Source organism: Syngnathus typhle, linkage group LG19 (genome assembly GCF_033458585.1).
Source record: "Syngnathus typhle isolate RoL2023-S1 ecotype Sweden linkage group LG19, RoL_Styp_1.0, whole genome shotgun sequence".
NCBI classification, from domain to species: domain Eukaryota; kingdom Metazoa; phylum Chordata; class Actinopteri; order Syngnathiformes; family Syngnathidae; genus Syngnathus; species Syngnathus typhle.
The window spans coordinates 6,674,818-6,698,509 of NC_083756.1; the positions used below are offsets into that span (position 1 = coordinate 6,674,818).

Consider the following 23,692-nt stretch of genomic DNA (forward strand, 5'->3'; position numbering starts at 1 on the left):
AAGTGTGACAAAATCCTCTGGCGAGCTGTCCTGTCTTTCTTCTGCCAACATCTCCAAATAATACACCATAATAATGAACAGCTGCAGTTTTGAATGGATCTGTAGACAATTTCAGGGAGTGCTTGGACAGGTTTTATACTAACCAGACATTCATCTACTGAGCATTTTTGGAATGCAGATGAATATGATTGCAGGTTCCCATTCATCTTATTTTCCTGGTATGCAGCTGACCTCCACATTGATGTCTTCTTCCATGGATCAGACAAGGCAGATGGCTTACCATCCGCTTCAGCTGAAGCTTCATTAGACCACTTTGTTAAGAATTAGACGGCTAAGCTTTTTTCCTCAATCCAGGTTTAACTAAATAGCTTCAAATCCATAATTGTCCTCACGAGTAGAAAAATTCTGGACAGCACAAGATCTACTAGTGAGGCAAAACTGTCCAATAGTTGACAACTGATAACTATGAGTCACATTATAAAACAGTACTTGTCACCATCTAGCACTTGACTAGTACTAGTAGCCCACAGATGTATTTTTACTAGAGCAATCCAGTATTAAGGCTTATAGATGTCCACTAGTGCAGATTTTCCAGAGGACAAAGGGCGTACTGGTGCATGGACTACGACTGGATATCATAGAATAAAAATAAAATAAAATAAAAAAGCCCACTGACAAATAGTTGCAATACAAAAAGGTCTGGCTTATGCAGTGTAACACTCGCAGCCATAAACCCACACTTCACTTGTGACATGCACAGGAAAAGTCCATGAGTTTATGCAATCTTGTGCATAAACATACTTTTAAAGCATTTATTCCGTTGTTACGTAGCAGTTTTGGTTTTAAGGGGTGGCGCGCCCGTCGCTGCTGGAGTGTCGTTTTTTTTTTTTTTTTCCTTTTTTTTCTCCCCTCCTGCTTAGTGGTTTGTGTACGGGGATGGCGAAAGAACCGTACATGATAGGAGGCCTTTACCCTTTGCACGACTGACCGATAGGGAGCCACTGACGCCTAAGCAGCCCGTGGGAAAGGAGAGGCAAACGGACGAGGTATCGACAAACGCTGCCGTCAACGCTGACATCGTCATTACTAAATGACGTTCGTAAAATGTTTTTCACACATCCAGCAGTTCTATACGATGGCGGACGATTAGCAAATGCTGCTAAAGTTTGCTATCAAGCCGGCCGGCTAGTGCCTCGGCTTTGTGAGTCATGTAAGCCTTGCGTGCAAACCTTTATGTAAGACGTGTACTTATATTGAAATACAAATTAAACCCGTTGTGTGGGGGGAGTCAAACGTACAGCAGCAGAATGAAACTGTTTGCTTGCTATATTAGCTAGCTATGTGGCTAACTTGACAGTTAGCAAGCTAGCTAGGTGACTTTAGCTTTTGGCTGCCGAACATTATCGTTAGCCTTATCGGGCAGAATCAAACATGACAGTTGTTGTTCATCATTGTTTTTGATTCGTAGTGAATCATACGATGTATTGTAAAATGAGCTGATGATTTTGGTCAAACTCCTTGAGTTAACACTAACGAGACAAGTAGTTCGTCCGAAGATAGCAAGTGGCGTTAACGTCATTGTTTTGAGATCCCACTAAGGTGTTACACTTCTCAATCCAATATTGTGATTCTATTTACAGAGCTCAGCAAGACGAGACGATGTGAACGATTGATGGTTTAAATCTGTTTTTTTTTAGTCAATGACACTACACATTAAGACAGGACAGGCATCCTTTTTGAATCATGTTAGTTAGAATATAACAACCTATATTTTAATTCTATTGTATGGCAATCATTGTGGGATTACAAAGAGGTGACAGACTCCACTTGAATAAAAGTAGAGACAACAAAAAAAAACTGTTAAATGTCGATTTCCTGATCCTGTATTTAGTAAACACGCTCTGTAATGAATGACCTTACGTACAGAAGTTTAAACAGTTACCACACCGGCCATAAATCTTGGTTTAAAATTCATTGTTCTTCATTTGATTGCAATTGCATACTCATGATGAATGTAATGTTCAGATATGCATCACAATAATTTTCCTCAGCTCCAGCTTAGGTAATAAATAACATTTGTGGGGGTTTTCCTTGCAGATCATGGGACACGGAGTAGGCTAAACTGGAGTCCCAAGTAACAACTGTAAGTATATAAATGCATTCCATTTCAACAGTATAGAGATTTAAAGTTAAGGAATGCAGGGAAAAGAAATATTCATCAATAGTCATTGTTTACGATGCTATATTTTGTCCGTGCATATTTATATGTATATATATGTATATATGTATATTTTTTGGGTGTTTACGACATTATTACAGATTTCTAAAGAGCAATAACAAAGAAGCTTATTCATACTTGATGCAATTGTGCATGTGATTCAAGCCGTGTGTCGGTTTAAAACTTCCCACTTGGTGTAGGACATGGCCACAGCCTCGCTCAGAGCAGAGTCAAGCCATAACTACAGAGGAACATCACAACTCCATGCAGTTGGTAAGTCCCACACTCGCATAAAACTGCATGACTGTTGAGTAGAAATTATCATGGGCGTTTTAACGCTGCCGACATCGCGCTTTTGCTGTGGAATTACACCCGATCAATATTTCACAAGGATGAACAAGAATCCAAGTTCAAACTGTTGGACGGTTCATTCCCCTGTTGCTCATTGTTCAAGGAGATATGATCTGCTGTGAAAATTGTTTTGAAAATCACGTTACGAAATCGACAACCTTTGAAGGCAGTTTTATCAGCTTGCACCATATAGATACCGTCTCGTTAATACAACTCGACTTACTCTTAGAAGGATCGGTATAACTTGTTTTCAGGAGTAATTTTGGTATTCAATCTGTGGGGTACACGCATACGTTTTTTTTAAACCGGGTGAGAACCCACACATGACGAGGAAAAACCATCAACATACGTTTTCCTCCTAATTGTCTATCGTTCCGTTTATCATCACAATCAGTCCTTGACTCAACCCAACTGAATGTTGACCGCACACGTAAGGGCTTCGCGATTGTAAACATTGAACATGTGTCGCCTTTGTCCTCGACAACGGACGTTGAATTCCTCTCATTTGACACATCTACTCACTCTGAAACACCGTTCTATTTGCGGCATCTCGATATACCGGTATGATGTGCTTGTCGGTGCTTCCTAGAAAAGGGTGAATTGCTTCTGTCAATGTGTCCTCAAATAGTTTCCTGTGCCAAAATCAAGAGGAAGAAAAGCTTGTTTGGAGTTGCCATTTACGTGGAGGTGACCGCAGAGGGGGAATCGCGGCGCACGGCAAAATCCCACAGCTCATCTAGTCCGAAATGGGATGAAAGGCTTACTCTGTAAGACAATCCGTTTTGTCTTCCCCACTTGATTAAAACATTTGTTCTTAGTGTTACTTTGTATGCCGCGTACGTGTAACTTCTCACGTGTTTCTGACCCACTAGGAATGTAACACCGCGCAGCCAGGTGGACTTCAAAGTATGGAGTCATCACACCTTGAAGGCCGACGCCTTGCTGGGCCAAGCCTCTCTGGATCTGATAGAAACCTTGGAGCAACATGAAAGCAAATGTATGATTTAAAAAACAAAAAAAAACATCTTGTTTTGAACACGTTCATTTTGTTGGCTCCGCAGTGGAGAATGTGAAGGAGGTGCTGAAGCTGAGTGTGGAGCACAAGGGCGTTATGGTGCCAGCAGGGGAACTGACTGTATACCTGGACGGGCTTACTGTTAACGATCAGGAGGAACTGGCACCATTAACCAACGGGAATGCAGAAAATGGCTCGAGTAAGATTGGCAATTTTTTATTCTATTTATTTTTTGGGCCTATTCTGACATGTTCTAGAAATGTAACCTGATGTGCAAAACAGATTGTTTCACAAATTGTTTGACAAGTCTAACTGAGGTAGAGCCAATAACAACAAGGAAAAATAAAACTTGGATGGGTCATTTTGCATAGCCCATAAACACTTTGCCTGTCACATCCATTATATGCTGATAAAGAGTGAAGTGCTTACTGTTGTTGTGACAAGAAGCCAGTATTTCTTGTCCGAGTCGGTGGGGAAAGCATCCTTCCCAACGAGATAAGCTTTCACTCTGCTCACATTTTACTGTCATGTTTTTTCTTTCAAGTTCTGACGAATTTGGGCTTGCCAGCACTCTTATTTATTTTTTTTCCAAGTATTCACATGTACAACTTACGCCACAAATTTGCTTGCAAATGATTAACATCCTCCATGCCTCTTCAGAAGTCCAACAAAATGGTGATGCCATCCATGAAAATGCAGAATCTTCTTCCTCAAGGGCTGCCAACAGGTACAAACTTTTCAGTGATACATAGGTCAAGTTTTGTGTATTTAAAAAAAAAAAAAAAAAAAAAAGGGAGCATTAGTGCAACATATACATTTGACCTTATAGCACAGTGAATGGGACAGACCCGGGCCTCCGTTCAGCTTCCTGTTCAGCCTCAAATGGCTTGGATAGTCAGGTGCCTTCTAGTTCCTGTAGCCCGGCCCTCAGTCGCATCGTCAATGGCGACGTCACGCCCAACTCCACACCAAGTCATCAACCCTCAGATAGTGAAACAGAGAGCAGGACTCGTGAGTATAAGTTTTACTTTGTACTTATGCGGTTTATATTAATTAACTGACTATCTAAGGACCCTCAATTTTATTTTATTTTTTAACAAATCCAGTGGCATCTGCTACAACAGGTGATGTGTTGCCCCAAGCAGAAAACCCAGAGGATCATACTCCAGATGGCCTTCTGCCAGATTCCGACACAGCAACAAATGGCACATCTCAGCCGCCGCCTGCACAGGCTCCCACCTTTTCTTCTGCCGCTAAGCCGAATGATGATGCTGTTGCCTCCTCCTCCGCCGCCGCCGCCACTGCTGCTGCCGCCGCCTCATCGGCGTGCAGCTCCTCAGCACAGGGGGCCACCGCTATCACGACACCCTCATCATCAGTGTCCGCCTCCCCAGTGCCGGGGGAAGCAAATACGTCAGCTGCCAGTGGGAGCAGTAGTAGCGCTACAGTAACTACCGATGGGGCCAAACCCAGACAGCAGGCCCCTGCAGCTGGAACCCCAGATCCTCTTCCACCTGGGTAAAAAAAAAAAAGAATACTTTCTAAATCCAATTTCCCAGAATAGTTCTAAAGTTCTTCCACACATCAAATCAGGCCCTTTGTCATGAATTACACTGTTTCACAGGTGGGAGCAGAGAAAAGACCCACATGGGAGAACATATTATGTTGACCACAACACCAGAACTACCACCTGGGAAAGACCTCAGCCACTTCCACCAGGGTGAGCTTCAATTTCTTTGTTCTCTGTCCCCAGCCCACTTAAGGTAAAACTTAAACGGGATGAGGGGGACTGACAGACTGTTAACCTCTTTTTCTCGGTTGTCTCTCTATTAGATGGGAGCGTCGTGTCGATGACCGGGGCAGGATCTATTACGTGGATCATAACACCCGAACCACCACATGGCAGCGTCCCACGATGGAGTCAGTCCGGAATTTTGAGCAGTGGCAGAGTCAGCGCAGCCAGCTGCAAGGAGCTATGCACCAGTTTAACCAGAGATACCTCTACTCTGTAAGAATGTCATCATTTCCTGCATGAGCTTGTTGTTCCTCCAGCATGCGAGTGACACACGCCCTATATGAAAGTAACTTTAAGGCAAAACCTCCAGCTTTTATCAGGTTGGCTTTGGAACCTCCCTAATTGTAAAGTCTTTTCATCCCGGTAATAATGACATCCTGCCTGACTATGATTACCTTGCAAAATTCATCAAAAGACAGTCAGAGCAGGGACGTATTGAAAAGTGCCAGCCACCAATGGTTTTCTTTTACAGCATCATAAAGTCCAGCTCTTCAATGTTTTTTTTCTTCTCTTTACGTGCCATACTTTTGGAATATTCTTTCGCCAGATTCAGTGTTTCTAAATGGAGGTGTGTCGACATTCCTCTTTTTTTTTTTAGGCATCCATGATGTCTGCTGAGAACGATCCTCTTGGCCCGTTGCCTCCTGGTTGGGGTGAGTTCATTCAGAGGCTGAATTGATTGTATGTGTTGACAGTGCGACGCTTCCATTGATTACATATGTAGTTCATAATAGTTTTGCAGCGCCGATACTGAATGTGTCAAAAGTAATTTGGTACAATTGCAGTCTTCACTCGACACTCCGTTCTTGCTGTTGTCTACAGACCACAGGAGATGCATTGTGGCCCTTGTTTTTAAATTATTGTCTTCTCTTTTTTTTTTGAACATCTTTAGAGAGACGTGTCGACTCCAATGACAGAGTGTACTTTGTCAACCACAACACAAAGACAACACAGTGGGAGGATCCCCGAACCCAAGGGTGAGCGCAAACGAAACCTTTCGTGTGAAGTTTAACAAATGACGTCGTGAAAACAAGGTCCAAACATGAATGTCCAAACAATTGGCAAATTATTAAAACATGTCCATCTTGAGACTCACAAAAAAATGTTGCAGTCAAACACATTTAACTGAAATTGTAAGCAATTTTTTTGGTGTGCTCCAGGCTGCAGAATGAGGACCCTTTGCCCGAGGGTTGGGAGATTCGCTACACAAGGGAAGGCGTTCGATACTTCGTCGATCATAACACCAGAACGACGACATTTAGCGACCCCCGCACTGGAAAGTCCTCTGTGTAAGATTAAAATTATATATACTTAGACGTGTATATTAAATGAAAAATTGACTTATTAGCCAGGTCTCATTTGACTGAATTTTCTGGCACAAGCCAGCCAACGTTTTGGTCGCATGTCTGCCATTCATCCTACGACATTGTGTAAAAGTGATACTCAACTTCACTTGTTTGATCATTTGTCTGTTCAGCACCAAAGGTCCACAGATAGCATATGAGCGCAGCTTCCGATGGAAACTTGCCCATTTTCGCTACTTGTGCCAGGTTTGTCTCTTTTATGCTTTATTTGATCCAACTCGCTTGCCCTTTCGGTTCATATTCTATCTGTTCCCAGTCGAATGCCCTCCCGAGCCATGTGAAGATCACCGTATCTAGGCAGACATTGTTTGAAGACTCATTCCAGCAGGTAAATGGATTATGTACACTCCTGCTCCCAGCGTCGTTGTCAGTGTTACAAGCACAAACACAAGCATAACATTATAAGTGGTACTTTTTTTTTTTTTATGGGGTGTTTTTGTTTTTACTGTATGTCTTATAGATTATGGCCCTGAAACCTTATGACTTGAGACGGAGACTTTACGTCATCTTCCGAGGCGAGGAAGGTCTTGATTATGGAGGCTTAGCCCGGTAATGCATAAAAATGAATGATAAGAATGCAAAACTGCATTCATAAAACTTGTGCCCTTATTTACAATCTGGTGGCTCTTTCCTAATGTATTTAATTTTTTTGTTTGTTTCCCCTCTTGTCAGGGAGTGGTTCTTCTTGTTGTCTCATGAGGTGCTGAACCCCATGTACTGCCTGTTTGAGTACGCTGGCAAGAGCAACTACTGTCTGCAGATCAACCCAGCTTCTGCTATCAACCCAGACCACCTCTCCTATTTCTGCTTCATAGGCAGATTTATTGCAATGGTATGCTGCAAAAATCCATCTCTCGCGGCAACACTAATGGCTTATACTATAGTATAGAGAGATGCTTTGATAGCATTCATATCATCTTTTAATTACACACCATATTGTTTTACGGTGCTTTGGAAAACAATCATCGACCTTTTTCCTGTTTTGACATCAGGACCAAACAAGCAACTGAATCATAATATGTGCATTTTCGGCACTTTCAATTTGAAATACATTAAAGTCCAGTTTTTGAATACAGAAATTGAAATTTAAGCATTTTGGTTACTATTGGTTATAGCATCATTGAAATTATACAATGATTTTGTTTTACTGACTTAAAGTCAAAACATAAAGAAAGAGCGTAAAGAGAATACTATTCATGCCATTGTACATCAACCCTTCGAGCAGTCTGTTGGTAGAACAGTCTTAAAGTTGTTCTGTTGTGAAGAGGATTTATGGACTACAGTTTATGCCAGCCAACTCACAACTGTGCCACTGTTTTGCACACAGCTTGGAGCAAGCATTAAAGCCAGTGCTAACACACAGGGCAAGAGGTGTTGAAGCTGGTGCAAATCAATTTTGTTACTCTGTCCTTAGGCACTTTTTCATGGAAAGTTCATCGACACGGGCTTCTCCCTGCCTTTCTACAAACGTATGCTCAATAAGAAGCTCATTCTTAAAGACTTGGAGTCCATCGACCCAGAGTTTTATAACTCTCTCATATGGATCAGGTCTGCATTAAGATTATATCACGAGTGGGGACTGTGCTATTACTTTACATGATTGTTCTTTTTTTTTTTCTTCTTCTTAATTCATATGAAACTCGTCATAGGGACAACAACATTGAGGAGTGTGGTCTGGAGATGTATTTCTCAGTCGACATGGAGATCTTGGGCAAAATCACATCCCATGACCTCAAACCCGATGGCACCAATGTGCTTGTCACTGAGGAGAACAAGGAGGAGTACATCAGGTTCTGGCACTTCAATCTTTTTGAGCAAAAAAATAAATAAATGTCTTCTGATAGAATTTGGCTTATATTCAAATGTGCTGTGTGACCTGCAGTTTAATGGCTGAGTGGAGGTTCTCCCGTGGAGTTGAAGGTCAAACCAAAGCTTTCCTGGATGGTTTTAATGAGGTGGTTCCACTTCAGTGGCTCCAGTATTTTGATGAAAAGGAGCTGGAGGTAAAGCAGCGTTGCTCTTCCTGATTGGAGTGTGATGCTTTGCACTCTTGAGTTGCCTGGCAATGTATGTTTGTGCATATGTGCGATCCAGGTCATGCTGTGCGGCATGCAAGAGGTGGACTTGCAGGACTGGCAGAGGAACACAGTATATCGCCACTATACCAGGAACAGCAAACAGATCATCTGGTTCTGGCAGGTACTGTCCTATACACCACGTACTATGCCATCCAGATGTGGAAAAGCATGTTTTCCTGACACAATGTATCATAGCTCTAAATTGAAAGCTGCAAACATGATATGGTTGCACCTCCAGCAAATGTCTTTTCTGTTCAGAAGTATTTCTACACCTCCTGTCCAAACTCTAATAATAATATTTTCTCCCTTGCAGCTTGTGAAAGAAGTGGACAACGAAGTACGTCTGCGCCTCATGCAGTTTGTCACTGGAACTTGCAGGCTTCCTCTGGGCGGCTTTGCTGAGCTCATGGGTTAGCTGGGCCACACAAACACTTCAAACATCCTGCTTCTGTATTTGGATTTTTTTTTACATTCTTGACCTTGTTTTTCCACTGTAGGAAGTAACGGGCCTCAGAAGTTCTGCATTGAGAAAGTTGGTAAGGAAACATGGCTTCCCAGGAGCCACACATGGTGAGTGGGAAAGCGGCATCGTTTTTATGTCATTGAAGCTATTGTGGAACCTCACAAGTCGATTTGAGAACAAAACGCGTGTAACTGTGTCCCTCGTATTGTTGTGATTCACTTTTTGTGAGTTCACCAATTTGTGGATTTTGTTTGTGGTGGGGGGGCATCATGTGACATCTTGGTGTCAAGGATTTATATTAACCTGAGTGAAGGAGCTTCATTTAGTCGGTCAAGTAGTGCTTTGTCGCCATCATGTGGCCGATGAAACAATTTCAAATACTTTGACCTCGTGTGTCTACAGCTTCAACCGTCTGGACTTGCCCCCTTACAAAAGCTTTGAGCAGCTCAAAGAGAAACTCCTCTTCGCCATCGAGGAAACGGAAGGATTCGGACAAGAATAGACGGAGCCCCCCCTCCCACTTTTTTGCCCTCCCCCTCATCACTGATCGTTTGACCGAAATCAATCAAATAATTGCACAAGATAACCACCAATGTAAATAAGCTATTTTATCAGTTTTAACCAATCTTAATTTGCAGCGTCATTCTTGCCGCAATCTGTTTTTTAATATATGGAACCCCCCATCATGATATATGCAAGCCTCCCTACCTTTTTAAGCTTCTGTTTAAAAATACAGAAAACATATTTTAAAACATATTTTAAAAATGACGGCTTTTGCGGCAAAAAAACGTATAGTGTTTTTGGACATGATTTATTGTCTAATGAAATCTTTTTTTTTTTTAAGCTCTAGTTCTATAGAGCTTTTAAGCAGTTTTCATCAAGTGGATAAAAAAACAAAACATTTCCTGTAAAATATGTTTGCGTGCTTTTAAAAATATATATTAGGCCTATACAATTCGGTGAGCAAATTAAAATCATATTGACCTTGAGGGAAGCACTTTGGGTTATTAACTAAATCATTAGTTAATACACACTGACCGGGGGTTTGTTTTTATTCGATTAATCAATAGGAAAATCAATTACAAAAATATTGTGACATCCCTACAACAGTCAAATCTGCGAGCGCCCTACAGCTGAATCGTTTCTATAGGGCTCTTTCTGTTTCCATCGAATTTCATGACTGTCTTTAATTGTTCATCTGAATTGTACAGGATGTTTTGATTTGCAAAAAATATTATACAGGGCAGTGATGTATTTTTTTATTTTTTTTGTCCTGCTTCCAACTGCTGAGTCAAAGTGCCCTCACACACACTTGGACTCTTGTTGAATACAACCGAAATTACCCATGACAAACAGTCACTGGTGACTTATTGTGTAAAATGTTGCAGGGCCACGGTGACATGTTCCAGCCCACCTCGGCTGGCAGTGAGGCGGAATGACACGCTGAGTCAAAAGTTTAGGTGTCAAACCTTTTCCTCTGATTCCAGCGACAATGTGCTTTAAATTATTTATATAACGAAAAAAAAAGATGCAGTACAGTAAAAAAAAAAAATGTCAAAACGTTGTGTATGCATGCAACACCGACCTTTTATTATCCAAAATATTAAGTGGGTAGATCTTAAAGATTCTCTTGGTGAATCTACGAGCTTGCGCAAGTTTGTGCTTTTCTGGCCACTTTCCAAGCCGTTAATCTGTCGCACTTCTCTCTATATTTTTTTATTTTATGCCTCATTCAGTACACCGAGATGCAATCAGTCGAGTTGGCTCTCAAGTGACGTGAACTTTTCAAGTTGTTGGCAGACTCACCCAGCATCCCCTCGCTTCCCACAATTCCACCGTTTATACTCACTTCACCCCGAACAACACCGGTGCTTTTTTTTTTCTTTTTGTCAGTGGTCTAAATTCAGACTGAAACTTTAGTTGGATCAAGATGCTTTTAAGTTTTTTTTTAATTTGGTCTAGCTTGAGCTGGAAAGGATAAATGGTGATAATCGGGAGGAAACGTATCGTATTGTAGCAAAAAGGAGCCGACTTTGAAAACTGCTCTTTTTTTTTTCTCTTCTCTTCAATCGCAAAGCTGTAATCGAAACGAATCCGAAACTGTGTATGTGAATACTCCTTGTACAAAGCTAATGACAGATAGCGTACTTAGATATTATAATAAATCGCAGAGCCGCCGTTCCAGTGTTTGGAAATCTGTGATGCCTTTTGTTTCATATCAGAAATAGACGGAGTGTTTCAGTTGGCCTTCAAGGCAGGAAGTGTCACGCGTGCCAGCTGCATCGTAGGCTTTCTGAAAGGCATCCCGACTGTAACATATCGCGTGTAGATACACACTGTAAACACCTACTACACTGTACAGAATGGCCCTTTACCGGTGTATAGAGGATTCATTTTTAAATCAGCTTTCAGCCATTTGAAATGGAGAGATGGATTTATGAGATACAAATAAATACGTGAATGACTCCCTCCCAATGCCATGATTGTGCTTTTATTTTCAAGTGGTGAGGATGGTCCCCCCGCCCCACCCCCCAAGAGAAGATGAGTGATTTCTCATCAAACTATGTTAACAATTAGAGAACATCAGGTGTCAGGTTCATCTGAACTTCTTTAACAGGTCAACGGCTTCTTTATGGACCTGAACACAATGGAACAGAAAAGCAAATTGGCACAAAGTGTGTTCCTCATGTGTAATACAGTAACTCCGTGATTGTTTAGTGTACCTCTTTGTCTTCGTGCGTGCGCGGCGGGTAATCTTTAGCTTTGTTTAGCCACAACAAAGCTTTTTGCTCATCCTTCATGGCCATGTAGGTCTTCCCAAGCATAAGGAGGTTTTTACTGTAGAAGTTTGGATCCACTTGGAAAAGAAAATAAGGGGGGACTTATTGTAAGCTGTTTCAGTAGTGAATATTGTTGATGGATATCCAGAAAGTTTTACCTTGTTCAGCTTTCAGGAAGAACTGCAAAGCCTAGAAGGAAAAGACATTTTAACTACATTTGATAGATGTTTCAGGTTTTTTTTTATTATTATTACCTCCTCATACGTGGATGTCGGAGGTGACGCAAAAATAACCGCTGCCACCTTGCGTTGATACCACGGCAGCTCAGAAAAAGTAAAACACCTAATGTAAAAGGGAGGGAGCTTATTTCTCCAAATAAATGCTCTTAATGTATAATTAGAATTGAAGATCTTGACTCACCAGTAACCCAAAATGTGCAAGGATGTTGCATCTTTGGGATTGAGCTCGAGGGCTCTCTAGGACAAAATCAACATTCCCAAAATTACATTTTATATAATCTAGTGAACATGGCAGTGGGCTAACGCTCACCTCTAGATGTTCCCGGATTTTGATAGAATTTCCTATTTTGACTTTGACTCCCTCGTACTCCCCTACATCACTCAGGCATATTGCATACCACTGGGAAAAAAAACACATCTTAGATCTTATATAAAGAATTGGAAAAATACAAAGGTTGTATAGCTGTGACAATGAAGCCAAAAAAATGCATGACAAAAAATGTCTTACTTTGTGTGCTGCAAAACACTTGTCATCTTTTTCCAAGGATTTCTTTGCATATTCAAAGGCCTCATACATCAGCTGTTTCCTCAGTCCTTCCTTAGTTTCGGGCAGCTCGGACACGTCACGGGACACCCTTGCCAGCCTCCACAAGAACTCGGCATTATCGCTGGACACACAAGAGGTGCTAAAATTGTGACGCACAGTAACAAACACAATTTGAAATGCGATTCCTCACCTGTCTTTGTACTGCAATAGGAGCTGGTAGAGTTTGTGTGTCTCCGCGCAGCTATAAAGATAGTCGGCCTGCTCAAGAACCTCCTCTTCAGAGAACACAAATACACATCAAACCGCAGTAAAGTACCTTCTTTCCTTTATTTATGCTGATTCATATTGTTTTTTTTTTTTTAAATCCATTCATAGTGAATTGTGACCTACCTTTTTCTAAAGCGAGGAGCATCGCTGAATGCTGCAGCCTGCAATAAGCTCCATATGTCAGACACGAGAGCGTTGGGAGCAGGAATGCGGCCCTTCCACTCTGCCCCGGTAATCAAAACAAGGTAGATGAAGATGTTTTGTTAATTGTTACTAGGCGGTTCCTGACGTGTGACACATGTGGCCGCACTTGGGTCAAAAGCACTATGGCTGAAAAATGCATTTGGTGTCCTCACAGTCACTCATGAAAATGTGAAATAATGAATTTCCACTGGTAAAACATTTTCATATTTTTTTATTATATCATTTATAATTGTCTCATGTTTGTTTGTTAATGTATAAAATGGTTAATATTAGTTGGCTAACCAGTCAGGCAAGGGCTTGCTGTGTACTGACAGTTACTGGTTTTCATTAATTTAAATTTATGTCCTGTGTTTTTCAATTAATTACTGTAATTCTGATTTTACGACAGCTTTAGTATAGGTTTAAGGATAAAGTTGAATGAATGTTACGCTTCATTACCTGTTTTTCTTAAAAACACTTTAGGTTTAAATTTTCCTCCAGTTGTGGGATGACCCTTCATCCATGTGTCACGTGGTCAAATTTTAGAAACACCTTAAAATGTCAATTGCATCAACAAAATAAAAAATAAAATAAAATAAGCACCTTTTTAACTTAATGCCAACCTAACTCCAATTAGTTTTACCTGCATGTTAAAGGCGATGAGCAACATAGTGAAACAGCATCAAAGTAAATATAAAATGCAACCAGTATTTACGTTGAAAACATTGGCGACCCTTCTTGCAGAGGACCAGTAAAACCGATTAGCCGTTCTGATTCGGATCCCTTTCGTCCACGCTGCAGATGTGAAAGTCCTGTTGACACAAAAGAATCCAGCCATCGCGTCAGAGGTCCAAACCGGGAGTGAGGAGAGTCCTGTCAGATATTTACCAACAGTCACTCGGGAAGGGTGTCATTCAAGAGCGCTCAAGGAAGACGTCGACTATCCGAAAGCACATCTTCCGGTTTGTAATTCCTTGCCATATTCTTACTTATATCTGTATATTTATTCATCCTATGTTGTTCAAATTTAAAGCAGCTGACGTAGATTGATTATACCGTGCATGATTCTTAAAAATAGTCAAGTGGTGCTCGAGTGTGCATTTCATGTACCTTCACAACATTAAAACGGATCCATCATTCACATATAAATTTATAAAAATGTCCCGAAATAGAGCTTGTACATATGATATCAAAATAATCTTTAAACAACCCACACTCGTCCAGATAGTATTGTTTTGTTCTTGAACGCATCACGTAAAATGGTCCGTTTATTTAAAATGGTCGGTGAGAAACTTGGCAAAGACGTTTGGTCCGTAGCATCCGTTCGCACTTTCTCAATCAACCAGAGCCTGTCATACGGTACATATGTACGTTTAATTTTTGATAATAAATTACTTCTGTTCAGCTTTACATATGAATTAGTAAATGCTTAGTTTCTTACCCACAAATCTACCCGTGGGAGTGAATACTTAAATGTGATTTGTAGTGGCACTTCCCCCAAAAATAATAGCGGTGGAAAGATGGGGACACTCAATTTTGGAGCCCTACAATAAAACTAAGTCATATTTATGGCACATCATTATATTAGGAGTCTTAAACGTATTCTGGTGTGAAAACCCTAATGACGGTGGTATGCTTTTTACGTAATTAACAACGTCTGTGGACTTTGTCTAAAAACAATTATTTATTACAGAAAAAGCCGTCTAGGTGCGTAACTTGTCAAACCCCGTCAAAGAGCTGCTGTCACAGATGCTCTAAAGATAAACTGCATTAAAAAAGCGCACATTGTGACGCATGCTTTCCCTTCTTCTCCTTATCACTGCGTCTTCTTTCCCCTTATCACTGCGTCTTCTCTTGCATAACTCAAGTGGCGGTCAAGCGCAAATGGTGACACACGCATCCACGTTTTGTGAGCGAAGGGAAACTCAAGATCTGCTTGCCTGTTTGAGATGGCAAATTTGCCGATGAAATGCTTAGTGATGCTTCTCCAATCTACGCAGACGAGTGGGAAATAAATCTAAGTTCAGCGGAGCCACCGCCTGGTGGTGTCATTGGCCTTAGCTCGTCTACTAGGATGCTCAAATGCAATCTGTGCCGCTGACCTTAACGCTTCTGCCCTATGGGGAGTTTTTTGTTTGTTCCTGTGAGGTGCCCTTATGGTAAGCATCAGAATACCCAAAATAATACAAACCCATTATCCTGATAACGATTCTTTGTTTCCTACAGGTGATAGGTGGAAATCTAGAAAACAATTCCTGGAAAAATTGGAAAATACTCAACTAAATTATCTGGCATGGTATCAGGGGCGTGTAAGCATCTTTTCGGTGAGGCGAGGGCCCCCGCAGCCCCCTCAGTCGTCTTGCAAATACCACGTAACACGGGCAGAGACCAGTTGAGCCATGACGGTTGTTACCATCCTGATAAGTTCTGTTTCTGAAGATCTTCTCAGAAATCTGTCACAGAAGTAATGGCAACAGAGTTAAATTATTTGTTTTTTAGCCATCCCAACACCATTTGGAATATGTGTGTGTGAATTCTTCTGCCCTTCCTCAGAGTAGCTGCGGGATAAACTGCATTCCCGTTTGTGATGGAGCCTAAAATGCTGGAACATGTGTGAATGATCTGGAAGATTGAGTCTCAACATGCAAGGTAAATGGAAATATTTTATTCTAACCAGTGCGTTAGGCTTTAAAAAAAACAAAAACAATTCATGGCGTAACTTTTTCTCAAGTTGAATTCACATACTTATTCTCACGACTTAGTCTAATAGGGCTGCTGTTAGAATTAGTAACTTTGTTTAAGGAAGACAAAGTAAGAAAGACACATAAAAAGTATATTGCTACTGCCATGAATGGTGCTGCCAGGCCGTACTGAAACAAACTCGTGTCTTGCTCAAGGACTCTTGGACATGATCACCAGGCTTGAAGATTGACCCCACCATTTTTTTTTTTTTGGCTACTGCTTAGAAGAAACATCACAAACATGGGTGCTATTGCCTTATCCTATTTCTCTTTGCAGTGTTTCACAGCCAGTGAGCCTTTTTTTTTTTTTTTTTTCTCAACAAAAATGCCATGGTTTGCTTTTTCAGAACAATGTTTCCATTCCACATGTCTTATTGGGGATGCTTTGTAACGATGAGTTGAAGAAGAAAGGTCAGGTCTATCCTAAATATTTGCTTACTAATAACGTGAAGGTGAATTTTAAAATATTACATGAACACTATCCAGCCAACTATTACATGTCTAAATAGATCTGCTCACATGCTGACATTTTGGAGAGTTCTATAAATTTGTCAGTAACATTGAGTTTCTTACCAAAGGTAAATATGACAATTTAATACTTATAATTATATTATTAAGTGCGGCAATCAGAAAGCTACCTTGACACACTTTATAAGGTTAATACAAATACCTATTAGACTTATAAAAGGACTGATTAACAAAAGGCTCTGAAAACTATATTCATAAAACTGAATGTATTCGAATGTTTTTGAAATACCTGAACATTGTTTTTGAAGTATATATGTTGCACACGAGTCGAGATATGGTCTGAGGAACTTCAGACGGATGCTGACGGTCTGGAGCGGCCGCACGCATCACGCGTGCGCAGAAGGTACGTAAGTGTAACGCTCAAGCCTGTATGCTGTCACTTTCGGACGTGCGTGCGTTTTTAAAGCCAACGCGTCAACGGGTGAACGTAAAAAGACGACCGGCCGCTGCCTGTCATACGTTGCGGACGACAACTTGCACCATAAACAAGTTGACGGCTTGCTTGCGTCTAAACACGGTAGCTACGTAATGTACTACTTGCTGCGCGACAGTGACGTAACAACATAGTCCGCTTCGTCAACTGACGGGCGCATTCTTTATCCGCTGCGAAAAACGATTAAATAAAAGTCGAAAACTTATGCAATCACTGTTATAAGTCATAATGTACACATGTACATGATAAAATGAAGTTTATTGCACGTTTTTCTTCTGAGGTTGTTCTTGCCTGGATAGGATAGTTAATTAAATATGAATGTCTATCATATATTTGCGTTGCTTTTCATTTTACAGTACATGTTAATTAGGCAATGAGTTCACATTTACACTCCAATTAGGCTATATGTGGCCCCTGAAGTGCTATGAGTTTGACACCCAATGCTCTGAATTGACCCTACTGTGGGTGTGAATGTAAGTGTGAATGGTTAGCTGGTAAAGGCTCCAGCTCACCCGTGTACCTCAGTTGAGGACAAACTGGGCAGAAAATCGATGGGTAGGCAATAAATAGATTTTTAGATTAATGAGTGATCAGGTGGGCAATGCAGTTTTGAAGAGGTGAGTTTTAAAATTCCCATTGAAATGTGTAAGGAGTGTTTCTTTTGATGCACTGTGGGTTTCAGTGGGTTGGTGCAGCGCATGGTTCGGAGAGTTTATTTGGAGTGACGGTGAAACGGGTCAGTGAGGTAGGGACAGGTGAGGTTCTTGGAATGATTTTGAGCTGATGAACAGCGAGTTAGTGCCATTTTGAGGATGGGGTCAATGAAGGTGAGTTGGTAGATGCAATGTTGCAGTAGAGGAGTCCAAAGAGAAGATCTTGCAGAAATGTATGCAATTGTTTTGGTTAAGGCTTCGAAAGGGATGGATGGCCGCACAACGATGGAGAGTCATCTTTATTGCAATTTACTTTGTGGAAGTTGTGATCATCTTGGTTTTCGTGTGGAAAGGCAGGAGAAATAAGTGTTTTGTGTGGTTTCAAATGGATAAAAGTTCACTGGCATGGCACTTGGAACAGTCTTTGGAGGCTTTGACATGTGTAATCGCTCTACGTTGTGTGCGTTGCCCTTGAAATGTCACTCATACATCATGTTGACAAGGATTCATCACTGCTGTCAGAAATGATGTTACATAATCAATGCATCCATCTTCGACGCAAGATGTGAAACTAATGGCTAATGTCTCCCTAAAATGTTACAAAATATAGACGTACAAAAAATGATAATTATTTGCAGAGGTACCTCTTGCATCACCCCAAAAGTATTTTTTCTAATGACAAGCGCCTCGGATCAAGATCGATTATTTGTTACTGAAATTGGATCGAAATGCACCCGATCAGGCCGGAGTGCCATCCTAGGCCTATGCTCCCCACTTTCCCAGTGGGGCCTCGTTTTTCACAGCCGGCTACAATGATGACGGGCCCTAATATGTACAATGTACCGCAGCAGATCAGACCACCGGTACATCTCAATAGTCATGCCGGGTTCCATAATAGTCAGGTAAGTGATACCTACACAGATTTCTCTCGCAAGAAAAAAAAACCCCTCAATCTCCTTTTCTTACCTATTATTGCAAAGGCATGTATGCCCAAATAAAACCAAACAGTTTTGCACTGTTAATTGTTCTTTACTTTTGAACTGCAGCAACTACCACATCAATGGCCTGTTCAAAACGTCCTCGGCCCACATCCTCAACAAATGGTATGATTGTTCGGTTTTGTTTCCAGTATCTACAATATGTATTTTTGATTGAGTAACTTGACGGAGAATTTATTAGTCAATGGGGAAAGAGTAGAATTAAAATGACTTTGTCCTGGTCTGTTTTGGTGTTTTCAGTATGTTATATTTTCCACCATTTTGGTTTTTCTTTGTGTTCAAAAGTTCTATCCATCAATCAGATTCAATTCTCTGTTTTTCAGATGACGGCTCCATCAGGCATGATGATGACGCCCGGGGCCCCTCAGATGGTACCTGTTGGTTTTATGTGAGTAAAACTGTTGACAAGCTACGAATAAAAATCAATCTGGTTTGGTTGACAAAATCACAACCTTTCTATTTTGTCTGTGTAGGAATGGAGAAATTTTGTTTGAGCAGGTGCATCCTTTAATGTCTACAGCTCCTCCCCAAAACCTCTTCACAACAATGTAAGCTTTGTTAGCTCAAACATTTCAATGTTTTATTTGCATTTTAATGTGCAGCTGATTGATAATAAGGGTGGGAAAAGGTTTTTCATTTTTATCTTGGGCTCTGGCATTTACTTAACGTTGTGTAGACTTTTTATATCAACTAGAATTTCAGATCGAAATAATGCTGATTTTTCTTTAAAAAAAAAAAAAAAAAACAGGTTCATTTTGAAATGTTTTCTAAAAGACACCATTTTGCGTCCTTTATTTTAGTAACACAAGGAAGACTGAACATGTGCGGGAGCGACCCTACATAAAGAAGCCACCAAATGCCTTTATGTTGTTTGCAAATAAGTACAGAGAAGTAATCACCACTCAGTTGGAAAAGAGAGACAGTGCATCTGTTCACGTGGCCCTCGGAAAAATGGTAGGTAGAGGAGGAAGCTCGGGAGACATTACAGTCAATTGTTACATACAGTCGTCTCCAAAAGTATTCATTAATTCCTTTGTTTTTCTTGTATGCTAAAGACATTCACTTACCTGTTTTATGAAGCTGAGCTGTGATTGGTCATGTCCTTTTCAGTTGGCATCAAGTGACAAAATGGCCGCCCTGTGACCCATAACTTATATTTGTTAACTCATTTGTCATTTACGCCAAACCGGCGTGTTCTTTCTGAAGACGGTCGTGTTTATTGTGCGTTCGCAGTGGAAGTTGCTACCACAGGCCGACAGGGATAAATATTACGAAGAAGCCGATGCTCAGAAAAGACGTCACGCTCAACTTTATCCTCGCTGGTCCACCTGTGAAAACTATGTAAGTGTTATTGTCCGCAACTTACATTTTTTTTACATCGATAACAAATGAGAATATCTGGAATATTTTTCAGGGGAAACGCAGGAAGCGGCGGAAGAGCAAAGTTCACACCCGTGTTTCAAGTACGTTAGCATCATTTCAAAACAAACACATTGAGTAAGGGAGAATTGATTTTGCATTAAATGGAGGATTAGCTCCGGGGGATGGGATGAGAGGTTTTGCTGCTCCAGTTCTTCATATTGAGAAGAGAATCTTGCTTTATTTGACATTAGTGGAGATCTGCACACTACTGCCATTGCTGTCGTTCGACTCGGCAGAAAAGATTCTCTTGTTCTCTTTGCAGAGGATACACCCGATACCGACGTTCCCCACGCCAACAGTATGTGCCTTTCCACAGTCCAGAAAGAAATCATGGTATCTGAAGAATTGGACTCGTCTTCAGAAACCATGCATTACAACTCCCAGCCTCCTTCCGCACTCGATTCAGAGGAGTCCGTCGAAGCACTGATTGAGGAAAAGAAATTCGTGCAGATGCCGTGCGGCAAAAATGAACTTTCCATTGCTCCCGATGTACAGACTCAGGGAGAGACTCTTGAGAACGACCATGCGCTGAATCTCCTCGATTGCATGCTTCTTTCCCCTGCTTCCCAGATTGAGCTTCAGAGCGTCGAAGATGGCTTCCAACTCTTACTGGAGCATTTTGAGCCTCAGGGGCTCCCGTTACTCACAGAAGCTGAGGGGTATACCAAGCCCCTGAGTTTAGGAGAATCGCAGCAGCTTATCATCAAGTTGTTAGAAGGTCCCGCGCTGACAGGGAATTTAAAAGTGGAGACTCAGCTGGACCTGGCTGTGCAGGGACACACAGTTGCAGTCGGCCCCACCCAGCCTCTGAACAAACCCATCCAATTAGCACTGGAGCATCTAGACACAAAAGAAGACATACAACCACGCCTCATCGCACACTGCCAGACACTAGTGGCCGAGAGCCTAAAGCAAGACGTGCTGAATCAAGTACCGCTTCGACTTCTTGACACGTCCTCATCCACTTCAGTCAGTTCCAAGGAAAAGACCCAAAGCACGCCTAGCGAATCGAAAACAACACCGGTATTAAATCCCGTCTCCAAGCATCATCACAAATCGGAATCCTCCGGACTGCTGAGTCAAGACACCGAGATCCAAGCGACGTCAGCAGACTTTGAGACGTCTGCTCAAAGTCCGAAGTTAGCGTCCATTCAGTCTCTGAGCGAGGACAAGCTCTCGATGACGCTGCCTCATGTCGAGACCTTGTCCGCCGTGTCACAATCAAGAGATGGCGATCTGCTTCAGTGTCTCAGTTTTGGCGATGAGCTACAATTCTAGTTCATTGAAGGAGGACCCTCAGTCTGAAAATCTCTGGTAATTTTTTGGGTGGTTTTCTCGTGAGACCTCTTCCAGTAGCTATGCGTATCAACACATTCCACAAGCTAAGCACAAGTCTGCATAATTTTATGCAGCCTGTTGCTTACCCCAAATTGGGATGTACTTTACAGTAAGGTCAGGTTTAGAAGCTAGAAAAAAAATTAACAGTATTGCGATGTATCATATGAATATCTCTTCCGGTACGGTATCAATTCTAAATTGATGCCTTCACTGTCCAGTATAAACCATTTTTAATAATATGTGACTCTACACGTTTTTAACAATCTGCATTTTGCAATATTTCGTAGGAGTGCCGAGCAGCACAGCAATGCGGTTCAGATATAACACGACACATTTTGCTAACAAAAGGCTTTTTTTTGTTTGTTAAGAAATCGATTTACATGTCAGAATCGATTACTATCTAGGAATTATTTTACTAGCTATGTAAATTGCTACATGTTGCTCATATATACACGTTCTTGAAATCCGTGTCACCATTTTAAAGCACATATATAGAGATGCAATATTACGCTATGAATAAATTACAATAGAAATAACATGTATTTTTGTATCAAATTATCTCACGTGGGCTTTTTGTGCAAACTGATGACAAAAGCTATCCCACTCCTTTAATGTCCCAGCTGCAATGACCAGCACAACCAAAACACAGGTTATTTCATCAATTTTCGAAATAGTTTGTCTTGCTGCAATGTAACACGGAAGATGGATGAACAGGGAGAATCAAGTTGTGTTTTGCCATATGGGAATATTTTATCCATTTTCTATATATATTGGTCTTGGTATACTATGTATATACTGTACACTCATTTATGCAGATATGTAACACCGAAAATGAACAGGTGGAAACATCGCTGATCGAATAAAGGTAATTCTGAGACTATCTTGTGAGCCCATTTCTTGCTTCGTTTTGTAGATTCAACCATGTCGCTCTTGTCCCACATTTTCATTATGTTAGTACAATCTAGTGTTGGCTCGTGAGTGAACCATTCGTTCAAAAGAACGAATCTTTAATGAACGTGAGTTTGTTTTTTAATAAGCATTTATGTTCAAACTTGTCTGGTGTTTTATTCCTTGTTTTTATATTCACCAATTAAAACATAAAAATCTGACATTTGGTTAACTGCTTTATATGTATATGTGTTTTACGTTGTTATATGAGTTGGTGTCCCCCCCATATAACAAATGTCGGCATAACGACGAATAGTGGGCGCGCCCCACTATTTGAGAAGCACTGGCCTAGGTGACTGATTCACAATTTGGTTTTGTCTGATATCAGAGATTAAATAAAGAAAACCAACTGGCTGATTGATTTGTTTTAATTGAGAAAGAAAAAAAACAGCAAAAGCATTTCACTAGCTGACCAGGAGATGGCGACAGCGTGGCATCTGAAGACCATGGATTGTTTGTTCTGCTATAGCCTAGGTGACTGATTCACAATTTGGTTTTGTCTGATAATAGATATTAAATAAAGAAAACCAACTGGCTAATTGATTTGTTTTAATTGAGAGAAAAAAAACCATCAGCAAAAGCATTTCACTAACTGACCAGGAGATGGCGACAGCGCGGCATCTGAAGACCATGGATCGGTCTGCTATGCCGGTTTAAAAAAAAAAAAAAAAAAAACGTAATTAGCTAGGGGTCAAAGGTCAAAGTTTACGGTTCAAAGTTCACCCAGGGGTCAAAGGTCGGTTCAAAGTTCACGGGGTCATGTGCACATTTTCGAGTTTTAACTAGAGTTGAAAGTTCCGGGTTGAAAGGTCACCCAGGGGTCACCACGGGGTCACCGCGGGGTCACCGCGGGGTCACCGCGGTCACCACGGGGTCACCGCGGGGTCACCGCGGGTTCAAAGTTCAGGGTTCACTTTTTTTTTTTTTTTTTTTTTTTTTTTTTAGGTTAACCTTTATTTAACCCAGTGCTTCTCAATTATTTTCTGTTACGCCCCCCCCTAGCAAGAAGAAAACTATTCGCGCCCCCCCTCCCCACCGTGACTATCCTAACTTGTCTTGTAAGTCGTAAAATGTTGCACTGTCGCAAACGTGACAGAAGTAACAATGAGAGCGCCACTGCCCCCTGCTGTAGTAAACGCGCAATTACACTTTATTCCAGTACTGCCAAAAAAAAAGCCTGTTCCCCAGGGTCACACGCGCCCCCCCAGGACTAGAGCTTGACACCTGTGACCTTTGACCATGATATTTCCCTAATAAAGTTTATTATTTATAGTGTCCAAGTGTGGCACCATCTAGTGTCCAAGTGACGTAGTTACACTTGAATATGGCCG

General features: G+C 41.2%; 3 protein-coding genes across 6 annotated transcripts; 2 read left to right on the plus strand and 1 right to left on the minus strand.

The window, feature by feature from the left end:
* Nucleotides 1-886: 886 nt before the first annotated feature.
* Nucleotides 887-11,759, plus strand: LOC133143557 (NEDD4-like E3 ubiquitin-protein ligase WWP1). Of its 3 annotated transcripts, none has more exons than XM_061265546.1 (25): nt 887-1,046; nt 2,098-2,143; nt 2,419-2,491; nt 3,198-3,336; nt 3,442-3,566; nt 3,631-3,783; nt 4,245-4,311; nt 4,414-4,595; nt 4,691-5,102; nt 5,209-5,304; nt 5,418-5,592; nt 5,978-6,032; nt 6,272-6,356; nt 6,540-6,668; nt 6,857-6,929; nt 7,000-7,071; nt 7,204-7,292; nt 7,416-7,575; nt 8,158-8,291; nt 8,393-8,533; nt 8,626-8,746; nt 8,838-8,942; nt 9,135-9,231; nt 9,319-9,391; nt 9,687-11,759. In XM_061265546.1, the coding sequence occupies exons 3-25, from the start codon at nt 2,422-2,424 to the stop codon at nt 9,784-9,786; spliced, it is 2,853 nt and encodes a 950-aa protein (XP_061121530.1). In that variant the 5' UTR covers nt 887-1,046; nt 2,098-2,143; nt 2,419-2,421; the 3' UTR covers nt 9,787-11,759. The 3 variants fall into 3 exon arrangements, with proteins under 3 accessions (XP_061121530.1, XP_061121531.1, XP_061121532.1); XM_061265547.1 differs by having other exon boundaries at nt 4,709-5,102; XM_061265548.1 differs by having other exon boundaries at nt 4,730-5,102.
* rmdn1 (regulator of microtubule dynamics 1) lies at nt 11,756-14,394 on the minus strand. Its single transcript, XM_061265552.1, has 11 exons — nt 14,189-14,394; nt 14,016-14,112; nt 13,241-13,340; nt 13,041-13,125; nt 12,812-12,971; nt 12,614-12,703; nt 12,485-12,540; nt 12,319-12,406; nt 12,223-12,253; nt 12,008-12,141; nt 11,756-11,922 (listed from the first exon to the last, which is right to left on the minus strand). The coding sequence occupies exons 1-11, from the start codon at nt 14,212-14,214 to the stop codon at nt 11,881-11,883; spliced, it is 909 nt and encodes a 302-aa protein (XP_061121536.1). The 5' UTR covers nt 14,215-14,394; the 3' UTR covers nt 11,756-11,880.
* Nucleotides 14,123-22,231, plus strand: LOC133143558 (uncharacterized). 2 transcript variants are annotated; one of them, XM_061265551.1, is made up of 11 exons: nt 14,163-14,262; nt 15,301-15,459; nt 15,527-15,764; nt 15,854-15,949; nt 16,198-18,758; nt 18,977-19,041; nt 19,127-19,201; nt 19,454-19,607; nt 19,887-19,994; nt 20,068-20,116; nt 20,338-22,231. In XM_061265551.1, the coding sequence occupies exons 5-11, from the start codon at nt 18,756-18,758 to the stop codon at nt 21,351-21,353; spliced, it is 1,470 nt and encodes a 489-aa protein (XP_061121535.1). In that variant the 5' UTR covers nt 14,163-14,262; nt 15,301-15,459; nt 15,527-15,764; nt 15,854-15,949; nt 16,198-18,755; the 3' UTR covers nt 21,354-22,231. The 2 variants fall into 2 exon arrangements, with proteins under 2 accessions (XP_061121533.1, XP_061121535.1); XM_061265549.1 differs by lacking the exon at nt 15,301-15,459 and having other exon boundaries at nt 14,123-14,262.
* Nucleotides 22,232-23,692: the final 1,461 nt, after the last annotated feature.

Coding starts and splice junctions, on each gene's coding strand:
- LOC133143558 (XM_061265549.1), top strand. Junction 19,995..20,067: donor GGTCCACCTGTGAAAACTAT/GTAAGTGTTATT, acceptor AATATTTTTCAG/GGGAAACGCAGGAAGCGGCG. Junction 20,117..20,337: donor AGTTCACACCCGTGTTTCAA/GTACGTTAGCAT, acceptor TTCTCTTTGCAG/AGGATACACCCGATACCGAC.
- LOC133143557 (XM_061265546.1), top strand. CDS start 2,422: ATGGCCACAGCCTCGCTCAGAGCAGAGTCAAGCCATAACTACAGAGGA. Junction 7,072..7,203: donor TTGAAGACTCATTCCAGCAG/GTAAATGGATTA, acceptor TATGTCTTATAG/ATTATGGCCCTGAAACCTTA. Junction 8,747..8,837: donor TTGATGAAAAGGAGCTGGAG/GTAAAGCAGCGT, acceptor TGTGCGATCCAG/GTCATGCTGTGCGGCATGCA.
- rmdn1 (XM_061265552.1), bottom strand. CDS start 14,214: ATGACACCCTTCCCGAGTGACTGTTG. Junction 14,113..14,188: donor CCCTTCCCGAGTGACTGTTG/GTAAATATCTGA, acceptor TTGTGTCAACAG/GACTTTCACATCTGCAGCGT. Junction 12,704..12,811: donor AGTGTTTTGCAGCACACAAA/GTAAGACATTTT, acceptor TTTTTTTCCCAG/TGGTATGCAATATGCCTGAG.